Below are 17,120 nucleotides of genomic sequence, written 5' to 3' on the forward strand. Positions count from 1 at the left end.
TTCTGCCTGGCCCCCGTACTCTGTGCACCTTTTCATAAATCATAAATCTCTCACATCCGACTCCAGTGGGGTAGAAGGCTAAGACTGGCATATTAAATGCCAGTCTTTGTGTGTGCGTGCGCGTCCGTGTCCAGCCTAAGTCCACTGTCACATGGCAGTATTTTGCTTCAATGTTTGTGAGCCAAAACTAGGAGTTGGGTCCAAAACACAGAAGAGCTACAAATCTTTCCATTATACTTTTTCTCTGTGTAGGATCTACTCCTGGTTTTGGATTTATTTATTCATGTTCGGTCATACCTTATGGAAGCCAAATCTAAAAGTGACATTCGTGGTTGATGAGGTGAAAGGCTTACTTCGTTTATGGGACTTGCCAGGCAACAGGCAGAGTTTTGAACTTTTTCATTGCAACGACCGTTTCTTTTTGTAACTCCAGTAAAAGTCTCCCTCATAGAAAACCAAAAGCAAGTAGACCGTCTACCCTGCCAGCCCCTCACTACTGAACTGCAGTAGTCAAGGGGTGACCCCCACTGTTGACAAGATCAAGTGAAAAGCAGGAGCATGGAGATCGGTTTTGTGTAACCTGCTGGTGGCAGCGCTTGTTGCTAGGTAACACACTCATTTGGATGCTGCCTAGCAAACCCGCAGCTTGCGAAAACTTGAGTCTAAAGGGATCCCTAATAAATAATTAGACTTTTTTTTTTTCCTACCAAGTTACTGCATTTGTGTGATAAACTCTGCAAGTCGCTACCAGGAGCTTAGAAAAGCTTTATTTTATTCATTTAAATTTATTTTTTGTTTCAGTTAAAAAAGAAAGCCACTTGTGAAATAAAGGAGCTTTGTGCTTGTGAAGCAGAGAATTGGTGACGTGGGCAACTCAAAGGGCCGCACCTGCCTGCGATGAGGCCGGATTACAATTCTGCGGGCTCTACATGTCTTTACCTTACAACATGGGGCTGCCTAGGTTTACAGTGTGACAAAGGACATGCCATCTGCTTATTAAAACCAACTAGGAGGAATTTGTCATCTAGAGTGTTAACCCATTTCTTTCCGTGCTGTTTGCTGCTCTTTTGTCAGGATTTCTGGGTTTCATCTGTTGGTTTAATGTAATTATTTCCCTGCAGTGCACACTTCAGCATTTGTTTGCAATGATGATGCCCAGCCACAACGCTGCCCCAGCTCAACTACTGCTGGGATCTGCTGAGAATTCCTCGCAATGATTTCATACTCCTACCTGTTAGGTTTGGCATATTCCTCTGCAGTAACGCTATAGTCACACGACGTGAAAAAAATGGCCATTAAAAACTGATCAACTGGCCGTTTTACATCAGAGTGTATCCAAATTGTCATCCATTTCCAGTCAGTCTGTCCGTTTTTTTTTCATGGCCGTTAAAAAACAAAAAAAAAACGGATGCATTTCAATTCAATATATATTTCAATATAGTGCCAGTGCCGCGGTGCCCATGTAGATAGCACCTCCCCCCCCCCCCCCAGTTGATGGCGCCACTGTAGCTCCTTGTAGGAATGGAATTCCCCTGGCCGGGGATTCCGGTGCTAGAGGGAGCCCCTGACATCTGTCCATATATGGACAGTGACGTCAGGGGCTCTCCCTAAGAGCCGAATCCCCTGCCAGAGCATCGGCAACGCTCTAGCCAGGGATTCCGCTCCAGAAGGAGTCCTCTTACCTCACTGTCCATGTATGGGCATATATGTACCGTGCTGTCAGGGGCTTCCCCAGGCTCAGTGCTGAATGTAGCTTTGTATGTGTGGGGAGTCCTTGGCCAGGATCACTTTTTACCAGCCGTTACAAAGATTGATTCCCGAAAAAACGTCCTTTACAAACTGATCTATTGAGTTCTGTGGGGGCCGACGAAAACGTAAAAAAAATAGGACAGGTCCTAATTTTTTGATGGACAGTATTCACGAGGAGTTAAAAAAACGGCCGTGAGAATACACCAAGTGAACTCCATTCAACTGTCGTGTGAATGTAGCCTAACACTACAGTTTGATCAAAACATTCTTATGTTCCTGTGTGGTCGGACAGTAAATATATGCTGAACTAACAAAATGTCTGTAAAACATCAGTTGTGTTTTCAGGAGTGTGAATAGTCTTCATTTTGCTATTGCAGAAGCCTCTCATCCCATTGTGTTGCATTTCTATACGCAGCATTGTGTATTGTGATTGATCACATGCTGTGTTTTTATACTATTTTATATTTGCCACTTATAACACTGTTTCGTGCACTGGAGTAAAATGTTTTTTTTATGGTAATGTGCATCCGGGTCTTCATAAATCAGAATGCCAAATCCATTACTGTAAGAGGGAGCTTAGGGGGCCTGTAATGACAATGATTTTAGGGGGAAATGCTTTTTAAGGGGGTCTATACTTGCACAATATACAGCTGCATGCACGTGCTCTTTTGCATTGTCCCATTGTACAGTACATTGATGAAAGAAAGGAGTTGGGCCACAGGAATAGCCGCCATTGAGCTAAATGGTGCAGAACAAGGCCAAACTTTGTAATTCTTGAGGAGTGGAGCATTGCTCCTTTAATGTTTTTTTTGGTTTCTGGTTGATGCAACATATACCGCAAGTTAGAGGAACATACTGTATGGACAGTACATTGCATAAATGAGTACACCCCACTGATCATAAAGATATAATTCTAAATGCTCACCGTTCCAATTCACGGAAGGATGACTTAATTGTAATTTATTAAACATAGGCTAAATGACCACATCGAGAAATAGTCGTTAATATCTGTCAAATAAAGACATTAGGCAAGTATGCTCTAATACAGGGTTGCAAAAAATGAGTACACCCTTGATTAAAGCCAATAAAAAAGTAATATACTTAGTATGTCGTCCGTTACTTTTCAGTACTGCACTGACCCTTCCTGGTACTCCTGAAGGGTGAACTCCTGAGTGCCTTGATGCTGGACAAGGATGCTGCTGAACAGGTCTCTCAAATTCCCCACAGGTGCTCAATAGGGTTGAGGGTGACCTACTTGGCCAATTCAGCAGTGGCCTCGGAAGAATGTTTGGGGTCATTGTCATGTAGTATTATTTATTATTATTTTTTTAAGAACCCAGGGTGTGTAGAGTGGGCAGCTTTTGCAGTAAATCTGAGATTTCATAATGCCATTGCTGAAGTACAATTTCACCGTACCTTTTATTGCTGATATTTTTCCCTATTAGAGCTTTTACAACGTCGTACTTCACTGTGGGGACCATGCTCTACTCATCGTACCCATCCCCTCCCCAGTTCATTGCATAGGATGCCATCAAATCCAAAAGATTAAATTTGGTCTAACCAAACAATAGTATGGTTTCTCAAGTCTTCACCTTTTTCCATATGAGCCTTGGCTAAAACTGAACAAGCTTTTTTTATTATTTGGCTTCTGGTGTGGACGATGAACCATGCTTTCTACTTCTATGCAGGATATGTCACTATGGGCGAAGGAGCAGTCCCTCCAGTTTGGCTTGCCACAGATTTTGGCAGCTCTGAGGGACTTGCTTTGTTATTCTCCTTGACTTTTCTTATCAAAACGACCTCATCACGAGGTGAAAGCTCGTGGCAATGGCCTAAACGTTTCAGGGGGCTAGTCCTAAGACCATCTCTTTGGAACGACTGTATTTGGTGTGATTCACTAATCTTCATGTACTTTTGTGTAATTAAATTATTTTATTTTTTAAAGGGCTTATCCAGAACAAAAATGTTCTCATAAACACTTATTCATTAAATAATAAAACACTTTGTAATATTTAATATTTCAAACATACAGCCTGTCGGCACTGCGGCCACATGATCCGTTCTTTCTGTAGTTTTCCTGTTAGTGATGACGTGCTGACACCACTACACGTGACATTGAATCTCTTCCTTGCACCATGTGACCTAAAGGGGTTGCAGTTCATTAGATAACCCAGCCCCCTGAATCAATACCTCATTGCGCCTGGGCAATGCACGCCACCCCTGTATATAGTCCCACCCTACCCTAGAAGTGGAATCCCCAGACAGACGCTCTGCCCAGGGATTCCACTCCTGTTCTAGACCATGACGTCATTGTCCGTATATGGATTGTGATGTCAGGGGTGTCTCCAAGAGTGGAATCCCCGGCCAGAGCGTCGGGCACGCTCCAGCCGGGGATTCCGGTTTCCGGAGAAGCCGCTGACTATACTGTCCATATATGGATAGTGAGGTCAATGGCTTCTGCCACAGCGAAATCCATGGCAAGAGCATAGTCTACGCTCTGCCCCGGGATTCTGCTTGAGGAGACGTGACCGCAGCGTAAAGTACCTGGCAGTCGAGTCGACCGCCCCAAGAGCGGAGGACATCGGCACTGGCCAGGATTCTCTAGGGTGGGGATGAGAATTTTTACCACCGACATCTTCTCTTTCTTCAGTAGAGGAAAAGCGCTGAAAGCGATGTGGCACACTGAGGATAGAAAGGGCAGAGGAATGCAGGAGGAAGGGCAGAGGGATTTCTTGGGGGTGGAGATAACTTTGCTGAGAGTAATGAAAAGCATCATGGGATAGGTAGGTTAAGAACTGAAGAATAACTTGATATCCCGCCTAGAACCAGGAAACAATACAGCGTGTAAGCTGAGATATCGATCTAATGGTAGGAACTTTTGGAGTTTGTTTTTATATTAGTTTCAGGGGGAAAAAACCGTCTAGATCAATGTTCTATTTGTTTGGTGCATTTATTTTCTTTTTTTTGATCACCGTCGGATAACCCATTTAAAGAGACTCTGTCACCACATTATAAGTGCCCTATCTCTTACATAAGGAGATCGGCGCTATAATGTAGGTCACAGTGATGCTTTTTATTTAGAAAAACTGTCTATTTTAAACCACTTTATTAGTGATTTTTTTTTAGCTTTAAGCTAATGAGTTTCTTAATGCCCAACTGGGCGTGTTTTTACTTTCGACCAAGTGGGCGTTGTACAGAGGAGTGTATGATGCTGACCAAGATCGCGAGTAAACGAGATTTCGTTTCGCTTGCTGAAATCTCACAGAAAAAATTCAGAAGTGTCAGGATTCTGAATACACATGACGTCCAGGCTGGAGCTCATGTATATTCATTATCAGGACACTTGTTTAACGTTAATGTCTGTGTGTATGGCTGCACATCGTGTTCTAGTAAGAACGCGATGCTGCTGTGCAAACGAATGGAGGAGTGTATGATGCTGATTGGTCACTGATTGGTCAGCGTCATACACTCCTCTGTACAACGCCCACTTGGTCGAAAGTAAAAACACGCCCACTTGGGCATTAAGAAACTCATTAGCATAAAGCTAAAAATCGCTAATAAAGTGGTTTAAAATAGTTTTTCTAAATAAAAAGCATTACTGTCACCTACATTATAGCGCCGATCTCCTTATGTAGGAGACAGGACACTTATAATGTGGTGACAGAGTCTCTTTAAGTCTCCAGACAATTATCTCTCTCTTGTGGTACCATCGTTGTCAGCATTAAGTCAGAAAGTGACTCAGTGGGTTAGGTAACCCTTTTAATTGTCAAACAGTGAGGGCTTGTCCACGCGTAAGTAACGGAATTGCTGCAGAAAATTTCTGCAGCAATACCGTTGAAATTAGAAGACATTCCACTGCGGAAAAAAAAGCATCCTGCGTTTTTTTTACTGCAGAAAATTGTGCATATTTTACTGCGATTTTCTCAATGCTGGAAGATGGTGATCTCCAGAAAAACGTAACAATTCAATCCACTTTCTTTTCTGCAGCAGGAATTGACATGCTGTGGTCCGAAAAATACGCACTGCAGGTCAATTTCGGGTCGGAATTTTTACGCAGCGTGTGGATGAGATTTGTTAAATCTCGCCCGCTTTGCTACGACTAAATCGAAATTGCTGAATTTATGGGTTTCCGTGTACTCGTTTATGCAGTGTACTATTTATATTAAGTGCATTCTGTGTGCTTTCTGCTTATGTCTGTATTTTTATATCAAGCTTTAGAATATTTTGTGCCTAGACTTTAAGCAAGTAATAGGCTGAGTTTAAACTGTTGTCATAAGAATGCTTCTGTCCTCTGCATCGGGAATAAGCTCAATACTGTCATCACTAGAATTACAGTGGGTTTGTATCTAAATGGTGCGGTGCACAGTTGTTCTTATGACCGTTGTTCTGAGATTTATCTATTACGTATGGCTGTATTCACATTTGTTTCTCTTCTCATCTTAGAATTTGGAATGCTTTAACCGACAACTATGGCAATGTGATGCCTGTGGACTGGAAAACCTCTCACACCAGAGCCTTGCACTTACCAACACTTAACCTTTTGGAAAAAGCGGTGAGTACTTTCTGGATTATTTTCAGGTTTTGACTTCACCTTAGTTACTCTTGCATTCCTGGAACAAATGGGCCTAGTCACATCATGTACGGGCGCTGCTTCCCCTTCATTCCTTATCTATTCGTACTGTGAATAGCTGACACGCTTGTAGCGGCAGTTCACAGTATTACAGCCTTCTCTAATTCTCTTCAATGGGAGAAGGCTGTAATACTGTGAATCACCGCTACAAGTGTGTCGGCGATTCTCCGTGTGAGCAGATGAATGAACGTTAAGTCACTCGTACAAGCGCTGCGGCCCCTTCAAAACTGTTGATCCAGAAGTCGGACCCCCACCGATAAGATATTTATGGCTTAGTGCAGGGGTGGATTGGGAGCTTAAAGTGGCTCCCCTTAAAGTTGTGGGTGGGGCCAGCACAAGTAGGCGGAGTCCGCAAACAGTTTGCTGTAGCCACATTGGTGATAGATGTAATAACGCGGCCTTATTATTATTGTCAGCACTGGGCTTTGTTCACATCTGCATTGGACGCTCTTAGGCAGCTTTCACACCACAGTATTTCTATTAATATAATGTATGTGCTGATAAAGCTCCCAGGAGATGCATGAAACGGTTTAAAAAAATGGATGTCTCTGCTATACGTCCTCTATAGGTGTCCATGTTAAAAATAAAACACATACATATGCATGGAATAGCGCAGCCTTTAAAGCCGTTCCACGCAGCAAAAAAAAGAGTGTTGGGTGTATGGAGGTCTATGGCTTCATTTATCATAAGCATCAGGATCTTTCCAGCCACATACAGTAAACTGCTAGAAATTCCGTGGTGTGAAAGACTCCTTAGAAGCTACCACTGCAGGGAAAAAAAATCGTCACCAAAATAGTGCAGATGCTGCGCTATATTGTCCGGTAAAATGCCGAACAGCAAGTGGTAGGGGTACACTGAAGAGGATTTTGAACCTTTTATTTGTGGCGCAGGGCACAGATGGTGGCAGGGGCTCTGTGGGAGGAGGGGAGAGGGGCATAGGAGGCAGAGGTTAAGTAGGGGGCCAGAGGGGAGAGTGTAGGTGAAAGCTGGGCCGTATTTAGTTGATGATGCCCCCTATAAACCCTGAAGTTACGGAAACAGCGTAGCTCGCTGACATTGTGGCTCCAGGGCTGAACACCAGAAACGTAAGTGTAATAATTTCTTTGCTTTTTTATGTTACAAATTTTTAGTATTTTTTTTTTTGTGTTTTACAGTTTCGTTTTTTTTTTTTTTTTAAATTCTCAATAAAATGGTTAACAAGCGGTGTCTGTTTTTTATTTCCATAAAATATTTTATTTTTATTTTTTTACTTTATCACTACTGCCTTAGTTATGGCCGCTGGCTGATCGACCGCGTCCATTACGAAGGCTGGGGCTTGGCCTTTCCACCGGCTAACACTAACCCCCATTATTACCCCAGTATCCACCGCTACCAGGGGTACTGGGAAGAGCCTGGTACGATCCAGTACCTGACAATCTGCAGTGATGGTCGGGCACTGGGGCGGCCGCGGGCTGGTGTTAGTAGGCTGGGAAAGGCCAAAAATCGTGGCCCTTCCCACCCTGGTAATACTAGCCTCCTGCTGCTATGTTGTATCTGGCTAGTTCTGAAAAATAGGGTTGACCCCATGTCATTTTTTTCTAATTATACATTTACATGACGTAGTCTCCCAGTTTTTCATAACCAGCCAGATACAACACAGCAGCAGCCTAGCATTACCAGGATGGGAAAGGCCATGGTGTTTTGGCTTTCCAAGCCTAATAATACCAGCATGCGGCCCCCCCATTAAACAACCATCACTACAGATGGTTGGATACTGGATTGTAGTGTAGTGGCGGCGGCTACCGGGGTAATAAGGGGAAGGTTAGTGTTGGCCTCTGCACCAACTAACACTAAGCCCCTCCTTAGTAATCGATGCGGTCAATCACACAGCGGCCATTACTAAGGTGGTAGTAATATAGTTAAAAACAGAGATATAAAAAAATATATTTTATTGAAATAAAAAACACCCACACAACCCTCGTTAACCATTTTATTGAGAATAAAAAAACGCTGTCTTTGAAGTAGTCTTCGAATCTGAAGTAGTCCAACAACTTAACCTGTCAAAAAACACAAAAAATAAATCAGTAACACGTAAAAGTAAAACAATTATTATACTTCCCTTTCCTGGGTCCAGTGCTAGAGCGATGGGAATCTTCTAACGTAACTGCCCATATATGGATAATGATGTCAGGAGCAGTGCTGGAGTCCCCGAGCAGAGTGCTAGTACAGGCTCTGACCCGGGACTACGGTCCAGGGAAAGCTCCTGACTTCACTGTCTATATATGGACAGTGATGTCTGGGGCTTCCTCAGTCACCAGGCAGAGCTCTAATAGAGGCTTTGCCCCAGGATTCCAGCCCTGGGAAAACTCCTATATGGACAGTGATGTCAGGAGCAGTGCTAGCTGATTCTCTGCTCGGTGACTTCAGGCCGCGTGAATAGCGCCAATGGGGTTAACAGATTTTAATACAGCTGTGTGGCGGCTATTAAAAAAACAGCAGTCACACGGCCTTAAAAACGGTTGTGTGAATAGAGCTCGCTCTTGCCTCCTGGCCACTTCCTGACTATATGGTCGGGAGTTACGAAAACTCGCTGAGCTACGCTGCTTCTGTAAGTCCCATAGTAGTGAATGGCAGTTACGGAATCAGCGTCGCATTTATACATTTAAATTTAGAAAAACGCTAATTTCTGCAATATTTCACAAAATTTTGGTGTTTTTCACAAATAAATACTAAATGTACCGAGCAAATTTTAACAGAAACATAAAGTCCACTGTGTCACGAGAACACAGTCTCAGAATCTCTTGGATAGGTAAAAGCGTTCCGAAGTTATTACCACATAAAGTGAAACATGTCAGATTTGAAAAAGGAGGCTCTGTCAGGAAGGTCGAAAGAGGCCAAAGCGGGTTAAACACCATTTGTGTGTGGTTCTTTTTTTATAATAAAATAAATATATATATATATATATATATGTGTGTATAGGTTTTCTCACTGGCCACTAGATCAGAAAAAAATAGGCTAGTTTATGTTTTCTGTAGCTCACTTGTCAGCTTTGTGATAGAGGGGCCGGAGTATAGGGCTTCCAGCAAAACTCCTTCCTTAAATAATTATATGCATGCCGCAGGTACATCGCCATCAGAAGCTGAATGGAGTGTGAGGAGCGATGCAGTAGGTCTGTGTGGCTGAGATGCTGTAATGTCCTCTCTGGCGACACACGGCAGCACTGAGTCAGCGGCGCTGCACAAGTGTGGGAGCAGTGGTCTGATAGACCATAGCGACAGATGTGTGTAGGCAGGTCGGCACAGCTAACATGGCCACTACTGCACTCAAACCCTGCTGAGCCCAGGCATTGACTTTACAATAGCTCTGCAGGAAATAAAATTCTGTTTAATCTATTAGCCCTAGGCTTGCTTGCTTTCTATACTGTTTAGCAAGTAAGCTAAACGCTGATGGGCTAGACCTCTCCCTTGCCACAGTTTTGTTTGGGTGACGGAGCTGGGCATCCGAAGAAGTGTCAGATGCTTTTTGTGAAGGCGAGATCCTGCCCACCAGCCGCAGCCTTCTGTAGAACAGGCTGCATATGGCTCTGTGTATTTAAGTGCTTCCCCCTAACTGCTGGTTACAATGCCTAGAGCATCTTTATTCAATGTAATATGGTGGACAATAAATTAATTTCTGTACAGACTATTACAAGTAGAAACGCTAGCAGTGATCTACCTGTTTCTATTGGGGCTAGTGTGTGTAGAAATGCATTTATTGTCCCGTCCATTATTTTATATGGCATAGTTTCGCACACACGCCAATTTCTATAAGGGCTAATCTGTATAGCAATGCATTTGTCCACCGGTTTATGACATGTGCAGAGCTTCATTCAATGTAAAGTAGTGGGCCGTACAACAAATGCCCTTCTACATAGACTATCCCCTATAGAAACAGGTATATGTGCTAAGCTCAATGTAAGGTAATATAGTGGACAAGTGAATTTCTGCATAGATTAATCTTTATAGAAAAAAAGTAGATTGTTTTATAGGGTCTAATCTGTGCAGAAATAGGATTTCTACATTTATTGCTTTTTTGTATGCTTTAATAAAAAAATCATATGGTGTTGGGCCCCCAACAGACTTTTCGCCCAGGGGTCCCCAGCAATTGTAATGCAGCCCCGGGCAGGGGATTTAATGACCGCTCTATTGTACTGCTTGAGCCCCCCCCCCAACCCTCTCGGCAGTATTTTATTATTTTTGGTCATAGCTGTCCACGTTCAAATAAGTTCGGAAACGCTGATCTCCCCCCCCCCCCCCCCTGGCTTATAGAGCGAATCTCTCTCCGTACCTAGTCCAGCATATTTATCTGACAGATCTGCTTTTAATTCAGAGCCTGTCCGGCATTAGAAATTGAATGGGGTTATCCAGGATTTCAAAATTGATGGCCTTTCCTATTTCATTCAAGTGAATGGGACATCGCTGCAATACCTTGCCTACCGCTACGAAAGTAATGGCGTCTGCAAGTACGAATGGGAATGAAATCTGAGGTAAACCACGAAGAAGCTGCAGCGCTTATACGATCTCCACGGCACCTTCAAACATCTGATTTGCAGGGGTACTGAGCGTCGGCCCCCCACTGATCTAATATTAATGGCCTATCCAAAGGATTATAGCTGGATACAATGTTTTCGTCTTTGGTGTTTCTGATGATGTGAATTTCATAACATGTTTTATTAGTTGGAAACACAAGATACTTGGGGCATTTTTTATCGACGCTGAACTGGATTAGTGTAAAAATTATCTAACCGTAAATAGGTCATCTGTCCCCTCTGAATACAGATGTCACCAGAAACATTCACAGATATTCCTATTTTAAATACACATCTAGAAAAGCAATTTCCCCGAGCTGAGGTGTTCTGTATGTAGCCCGTGTCACCTTCCATTACTCCTGAACGCTTCTAATTGAGAATTTCAGAAAGAAACTTTCAGGGAAAACGAACGTCTTCTCGAATTGGTGAAATTAAATTGATGCATGAGTAGCAGGTTGTACAAATGGGCTGCATGATGGCTCAGTGGAAGGCATATCTGCCTTGTATCTCCGCCCATGGATTCAAGTCTGGGACAGGGACTGGTGTGAGTGGATTCACTGTATTTATATACATATATATGTGTGTGTGTGTATGTATGTCTGTGTGTATATTATATATATTTATTTTATTTTTTATTTAGCACATTGGCTAAATAAACTAGCTATTTTATCAGTAAAGAAGGGAGGAAACCTCCAGCTCACCAGTTTGATGCGTCTCCAGACTCTCCGCTCGGATCCCCGCTACGGCTTGCGGTGTGCAAATAGAAGAAAAGAAGAAATGATCCAGCGCTGAGTCGTACTTTGGATTTAAAAAGGAAGCACTATTCCCACCTTTATTGGGGTATTGAAATAAAATTGAAGGGAGACGCAGTCCCAAGACGTGTGCGGATAGTGGGCGGTTTGCCCTGGCCTACGCGTTTCAAGCACGAGCTGTGCTCTTACTCATGGCAAAAAGAATGTTCTTTTTGCCATGAGTAAGAGCACAGCTCGTGCTTGAAACGCGTAGGCCAGGGCAAACCGCCCACTATCCGCACACGTCTTGGGACTGCGTCTCCCTTCAATTTTATTTCAATACCCCAATAAGGGTGGGAATAGTGCTTCCTTTTTAAATCCAAAGTACGACTCAGCGCTGGATCATTTCTTATTTTCTTCTAGCTATTTTATCGTTTGGAGTGCTGCCTGTTTTTTGAATTGGGACATCTCCTTGCATCAGACAGAATGTTGCCACGCAACACCTTCATGTTCGGCTATGGACACCAGACCATTGCACGTCGTGCACAAAAATATCATTTATTTCCGAGTGAGGCATAAAGCAGCTGGCCGAACACAACTAATATATGTGAACCCAGCTTTATAAGTATATGTGTGATGATTGATTTTAAACGCTTATCGCAACGAGGTACTGTATAGTGTTTAAAGCCCAGAATCTTAGCATTGAAGTGATACGAGGGTCGAATATGTCTAGGTGGAATGTTAAGGGTGCAGCACTCTTTTGGGAGCCGGATTCAACGTTTTTTACTTCTTAGTTCTGTGTCTCTGAAGTCGGGATGGGAGGGGGCAAGTAACAGTAGGAAGACCGATCACAGCCTGTTAGGGTAGTATGAGGGCCTGACGTGGGCCGTGTAAATGAGCACCCATCAACGAGACATCGTTGATTGGCGCTCGTTTGCTCCTGTCACACGGAGATAGTATGGGGATGAGCGCTCGTTGCTCCGATCGCTCGTCCCCATACTGTTCTATCGTGTCGCCAATAAGTTTCCCTGTGAGATGTGCTGCCGGCAGCAATAAAAGTTTATGCATTCAATACGATGCAATCAGCCAACGAACGAGCGTTTGCTCGATCATCAGCTGATCATTGCCCTGTTAACCCCTTTAGGACGCAGCCTCTTTTGGCCTTGTGGACACGTCAGATTTGAAAAAAATCATCTGTGTCCCTTTGTGGTTATAACTTTGGAATGCTTTTAACCTATCCAAGCAATTCTGAGATTTTTTTTCTCGTGACATATTGTACTTTGTTAGTACAATATGTTTGCATCGTTTTTTAATTTCCTTTTTTATTTTTCTAGGACGTTACAAGGCTTAGAACTTTAGTAGCACTTTCTCATATTTTCAAGAAAATTTCAAAAGGCTATTTTTACAAGGACCAGTTTAGTTCTGAAGTGGATTTGAGGGCCTTATATATTAGAAAGTCCCCATAAATCACCCCATTTTGAAAACTGCACCCCTCAAAGCATTCAAAACAGCATTCAGAAAGTATTTTAACCCTTTAGGCGTTACACAGGAATTAAGGCAAAGTAGAGGTGTAATTTACAAATTCAATTTTTTTTTGCTGAAATTCATTTGTAATACATTTTTTTTTTTTTCTGTAACACAGAAGGTTTTACCAGAGAAACGCAACTTATTATTTATTGCCCAGATTCTGCCATTTTTACAAATATCACATGTGGCTCTAGTGTCCTAATGGACTGAAACACCGGCCTCAGAAGCAAAGGGGCTCCTAGTGGATTTTGGGCCCTCCCTTTTTTTTAGGAATATATTTTAGGCATCATGTCAGGTTTTGTGGTCTTGTGGTGCCTAAACATTCGAAACCCCCCAAAAGCGACCCCATTTTTGAAACTACACCCCTCATGGTGTTTTTCTAGGGGTATAGTTAGCATTTTGACTCCACAGTTTGTTTTTTTGCAGAATTTAGTGGAATTACTTTGTGAAAATTAAAATCACATATTTTTTTTCTAAAACATAGATATTTTTTTCATTTTTACAAGGAATGAAGGAGACAAAGCAACTCAACAGTTGTAAAGCATCTTCTCCCGATTACGGCAATACCCCATATGTGGTCATAAACTGATGTTTGGACCCACAACAGGGCTCAGAAGTGAAGGAGCGTCATTTGGATTTTGGAGATCAGATTTTGCTGGATTGGTTTTTAGTGCCATGTCGGGTTTGCAACGCCCTGAAGGGACCAAAACAGTGGAAACCCTCCAAACGTGACCCCATTTTGGAAACTACACCCCTCAAGGAATTTTTCTAGGGTGTTCTGTTTTTACGTCTTTCACCATGCGGTAAAAACGACAACTTAGTTTTATTCTGCTTCTCAATACGATTACGGTGATGATTTATATAGTTTTTTTTTATATTTTACTACTTTTACAACGAAAAGACTATTTGTTACAAAACAATTGAGTGGCATAACTTTTTATTTTTTATTTTTTGATTGAGTGGTCTGTGGGCTTATTTTTGGCGGGACGAGCTGTAGCTTTTATTGGTACCATTTTATGGTACATACAACTTGTTTTTTTTTTTTTTTTTTAGAGCTAAGCTGACCAAAAAAACAGCGATTTTTGGCGTTTTAAATTCTTTATTTCTTACGGCGTTCACCGTGTGCAATAAATTGTTTTACTTTATTCTGCGGGTCGGTACGATTACGGCAATACCATATGTATACAGGTTTTTATTTTTTGTATGTTTTTTTGCAGCATTTGCACAATAAAATTACTTTTTCTTTAAAATTTTATTTTCTGACACCATATTCTGAGAGCCATAACTAACTTTTTTTTTTTTTTTAGTCAAAAAAGCTGTGGGAGGTCTTGTGTTTTTTCGGGACGGGTGTTAGTTTTTATTGGTACTATTTTGGGGTGCATGCAACTTTTTGATAAATTTTTATTCTATATCTTGGCAGGGGTGGTGACGAAAAAATAGCAATGCTGGCATAGTTTTTAATTTATTTTTGTTTGCGGTGTTCACCGTGTGGGAAAAATAACGTTATCGTTTTATAGATTCGGTTGTTACAAACGCGGTGATACCAAATATGTGTACTTCTTTTTTTTTTTTTTTTTTTTTTTTTTACCATTTTCATTGTTTTTCTATAATAGACTTATTATAGGAAAAAAAACACTTATTTTAACGTGTAAGATCTAATGGAGGGCTTTTTTTTTTTTTTTTTTTTTTACAATACCCGTATTTAGGGTGAGCCTTACATATTTTTTTTTTTTTTTTTTTTAATTCCAGCAAACTGGTGGGCGTCCAATCTCTAGCATTGGTGGATGAAGGTTTCTGCCTTATATACTGCGTGGCATATAAATTTGTTTGGTGGACGATTATATTTAGGAGGTTGTCCGTAATAAACTAAAGTTGTCTATTTTGGCACAATTTGAATTGTCCACAGTTATGCCAGGAGTGGCAGTAAATGAGTGGATTCTAGGGCCAAAAGATGGAGCAGGTGCCCATACGAGAGCCTGAACTGGAGGGACCGTGCTATCCTGCACTACTGGGCCCTGCGCTTCCATGTTCTGCAGTGTCCACTGCGTCAGGGATAACTTCCCCTGAAGATGAACCTTAAGTGACGTTAATATCGTCACTGCCTAAAACAGGTTCCATTTTTGACGCCATCTCTGATGCTGTCAGCACTCAATCTCAGTAAGGGAAGGCTTACATATGTGAACGGGTGCCAGCAAGCATATTCAGGAGAAATAAATCTTGCAGCACTCCAACAGGATGAATGAAAAAACTGTGATTTATTCAAGTCAACATACAGCGGTGCAGCGTTTCAGTCCAACATTAGGACTTTTTTCATGCTTGAAAAAAGTCCTAATGTTGGACTGAAACGTCACACCGCTGTATGTTGGCTTGAATAAATTCGTTTTTTCATTCATCCTGTTGGAGTGCTGCAAGATTTATTTCTCCTGAATATATATATATATATATATATATATATATATATATATACACTACCGTTCAAAAGTTTAGGGTCACTTAGAAATGTCCTTATTTTTGAAAGAAAAGCACAGTTTTTTTCAATGAAGATAACATTAAATTAATCAGAAATACACTCTATACATTGTTAATGTGCTAAATGACTATTCTAGCTGCAAACGTCTGGTTTTTAATGCAATATCTACATAGGTGTATAGAGGCCCATTTCCAGCAACCATCACTCCAGTGTTCTAATGGTACATTGTGTTTGCTAACTGTGTTAGAAGGCTAATGGATGATTAGAAAACCCTTGAAAACCCTTGTGCAATTATGTTAGCACCGCTGTAAACAGTTTTGCTGTTTAGAGGAGCTATAAAACTGACCTTCCTTTGAGCTAGTTGAGAATCTGGAGCATTACATTTGTGGGTTTGATTAAACTTTCAAAATGGCTAGAAAAAGAGAGCTTTCATGTGAAACTCGACAGTCTATTCTTGTTCTTAGAAATGAAGGCTATTCCATGCGAGAAATTGCCAAGAAACTGAAGATTTCCTACAACGTTGTGTACTACTCCCTTCAGAGGACAGCACACACAGGCTCGAACCAGAGTAGAAAGAGAAGTGAGAGGCCCCGCTGCACAACTGAGTAACAAGACAAGTACATTAGAGTCTCTAGTTTGAGAAATAGACGCCTCACAGGTCCTCAACTGGCAGCTTCATTAAATATTACCCGCAAAACGCCAGTGTCAACGTCTACAGTGAAGAGGCGACTCCGGGATACTGGCCTTCAGGGCAGAGTGGCATAGAAAAAGCCATATCTGAGACTGGCTAATAAAAGGAAAATATTAATATGGGCAAAAGCACACAGACATTGGACAGAGGAAGATTGGAAAAAAGTGTTATGGACAGACAAATCGAAGTTTGCGGTGTTTGGATCACACACGAGCATTTGTGAGACGCAGAACAACTGAAAAGATGCTGGAAGAGTGCCTGACGCCATCTGTCAAGCATGGTGGAGGTAATGTGATGGTCTGGGGTTGCTTTGGTGCTGGTAAAGTGGGAGATTTGTACAAGGTAAAAGGGATTTTGAATAAGGAAGGGTATCACTCCATTTTGCAACGCCATGCCATACCCTGTGGACAGCGCTTGATTGGAGCCAATTTCATCCTACAACAGGACAATGACCCAAAGCACACCTCCAAATTATGCAAGAACTATTTAGGGAAGAAGCAGGCAGCTGGTATTCTATCTGTAATGGAGTGGCCAGCGCAGTCACCAGATCTCAACCCCATAGAGCTGTTGTGGGAGCAGCTTGACCGTATGGTACGCAAGAAGTGCCCATCAAGCCAATCCAACTCGTGGGAGGGCCTTCTGGAAGCATGGGGGAAATTTCTCCCGATTTACCTCAGCAAATTAACAGCTAGAATGCCAAAGGTCTGCAATGGAGCATTCTTTGACGAAAGCAAAGTTTGAAGGAGAAAACTATTATTTCAAATAAAAATCATTAT

At 42.0% G+C, this 17,120-nt stretch overlaps 1 protein-coding gene across 2 annotated transcripts in view; it reads left to right on the top strand.

Annotated features, from left to right (window-relative positions):
* The window catches only part of FEZ2 (fasciculation and elongation protein zeta 2), a 100,365-nt gene that overhangs the window by 34,991 nt on the left and 48,254 nt on the right, over nt 1-17,120 (top strand). For both annotated transcript variants that reach the window (XM_075862779.1, XM_075862778.1), the window contains exon 2: nt 6,193-6,301. In XM_075862779.1, coding sequence (XP_075718894.1) covers nt 6,193-6,301 — 109 coding nt within the window. The remainder of the gene's footprint in view (nt 1-6,192; nt 6,302-17,120) is intronic.

This window comes from Rhinoderma darwinii, chromosome 4 (assembly GCF_050947455.1).
Source record: "Rhinoderma darwinii isolate aRhiDar2 chromosome 4, aRhiDar2.hap1, whole genome shotgun sequence".
Classification (NCBI taxonomy): Eukaryota; Metazoa; Chordata; class Amphibia; order Anura; family Rhinodermatidae; genus Rhinoderma; species Rhinoderma darwinii.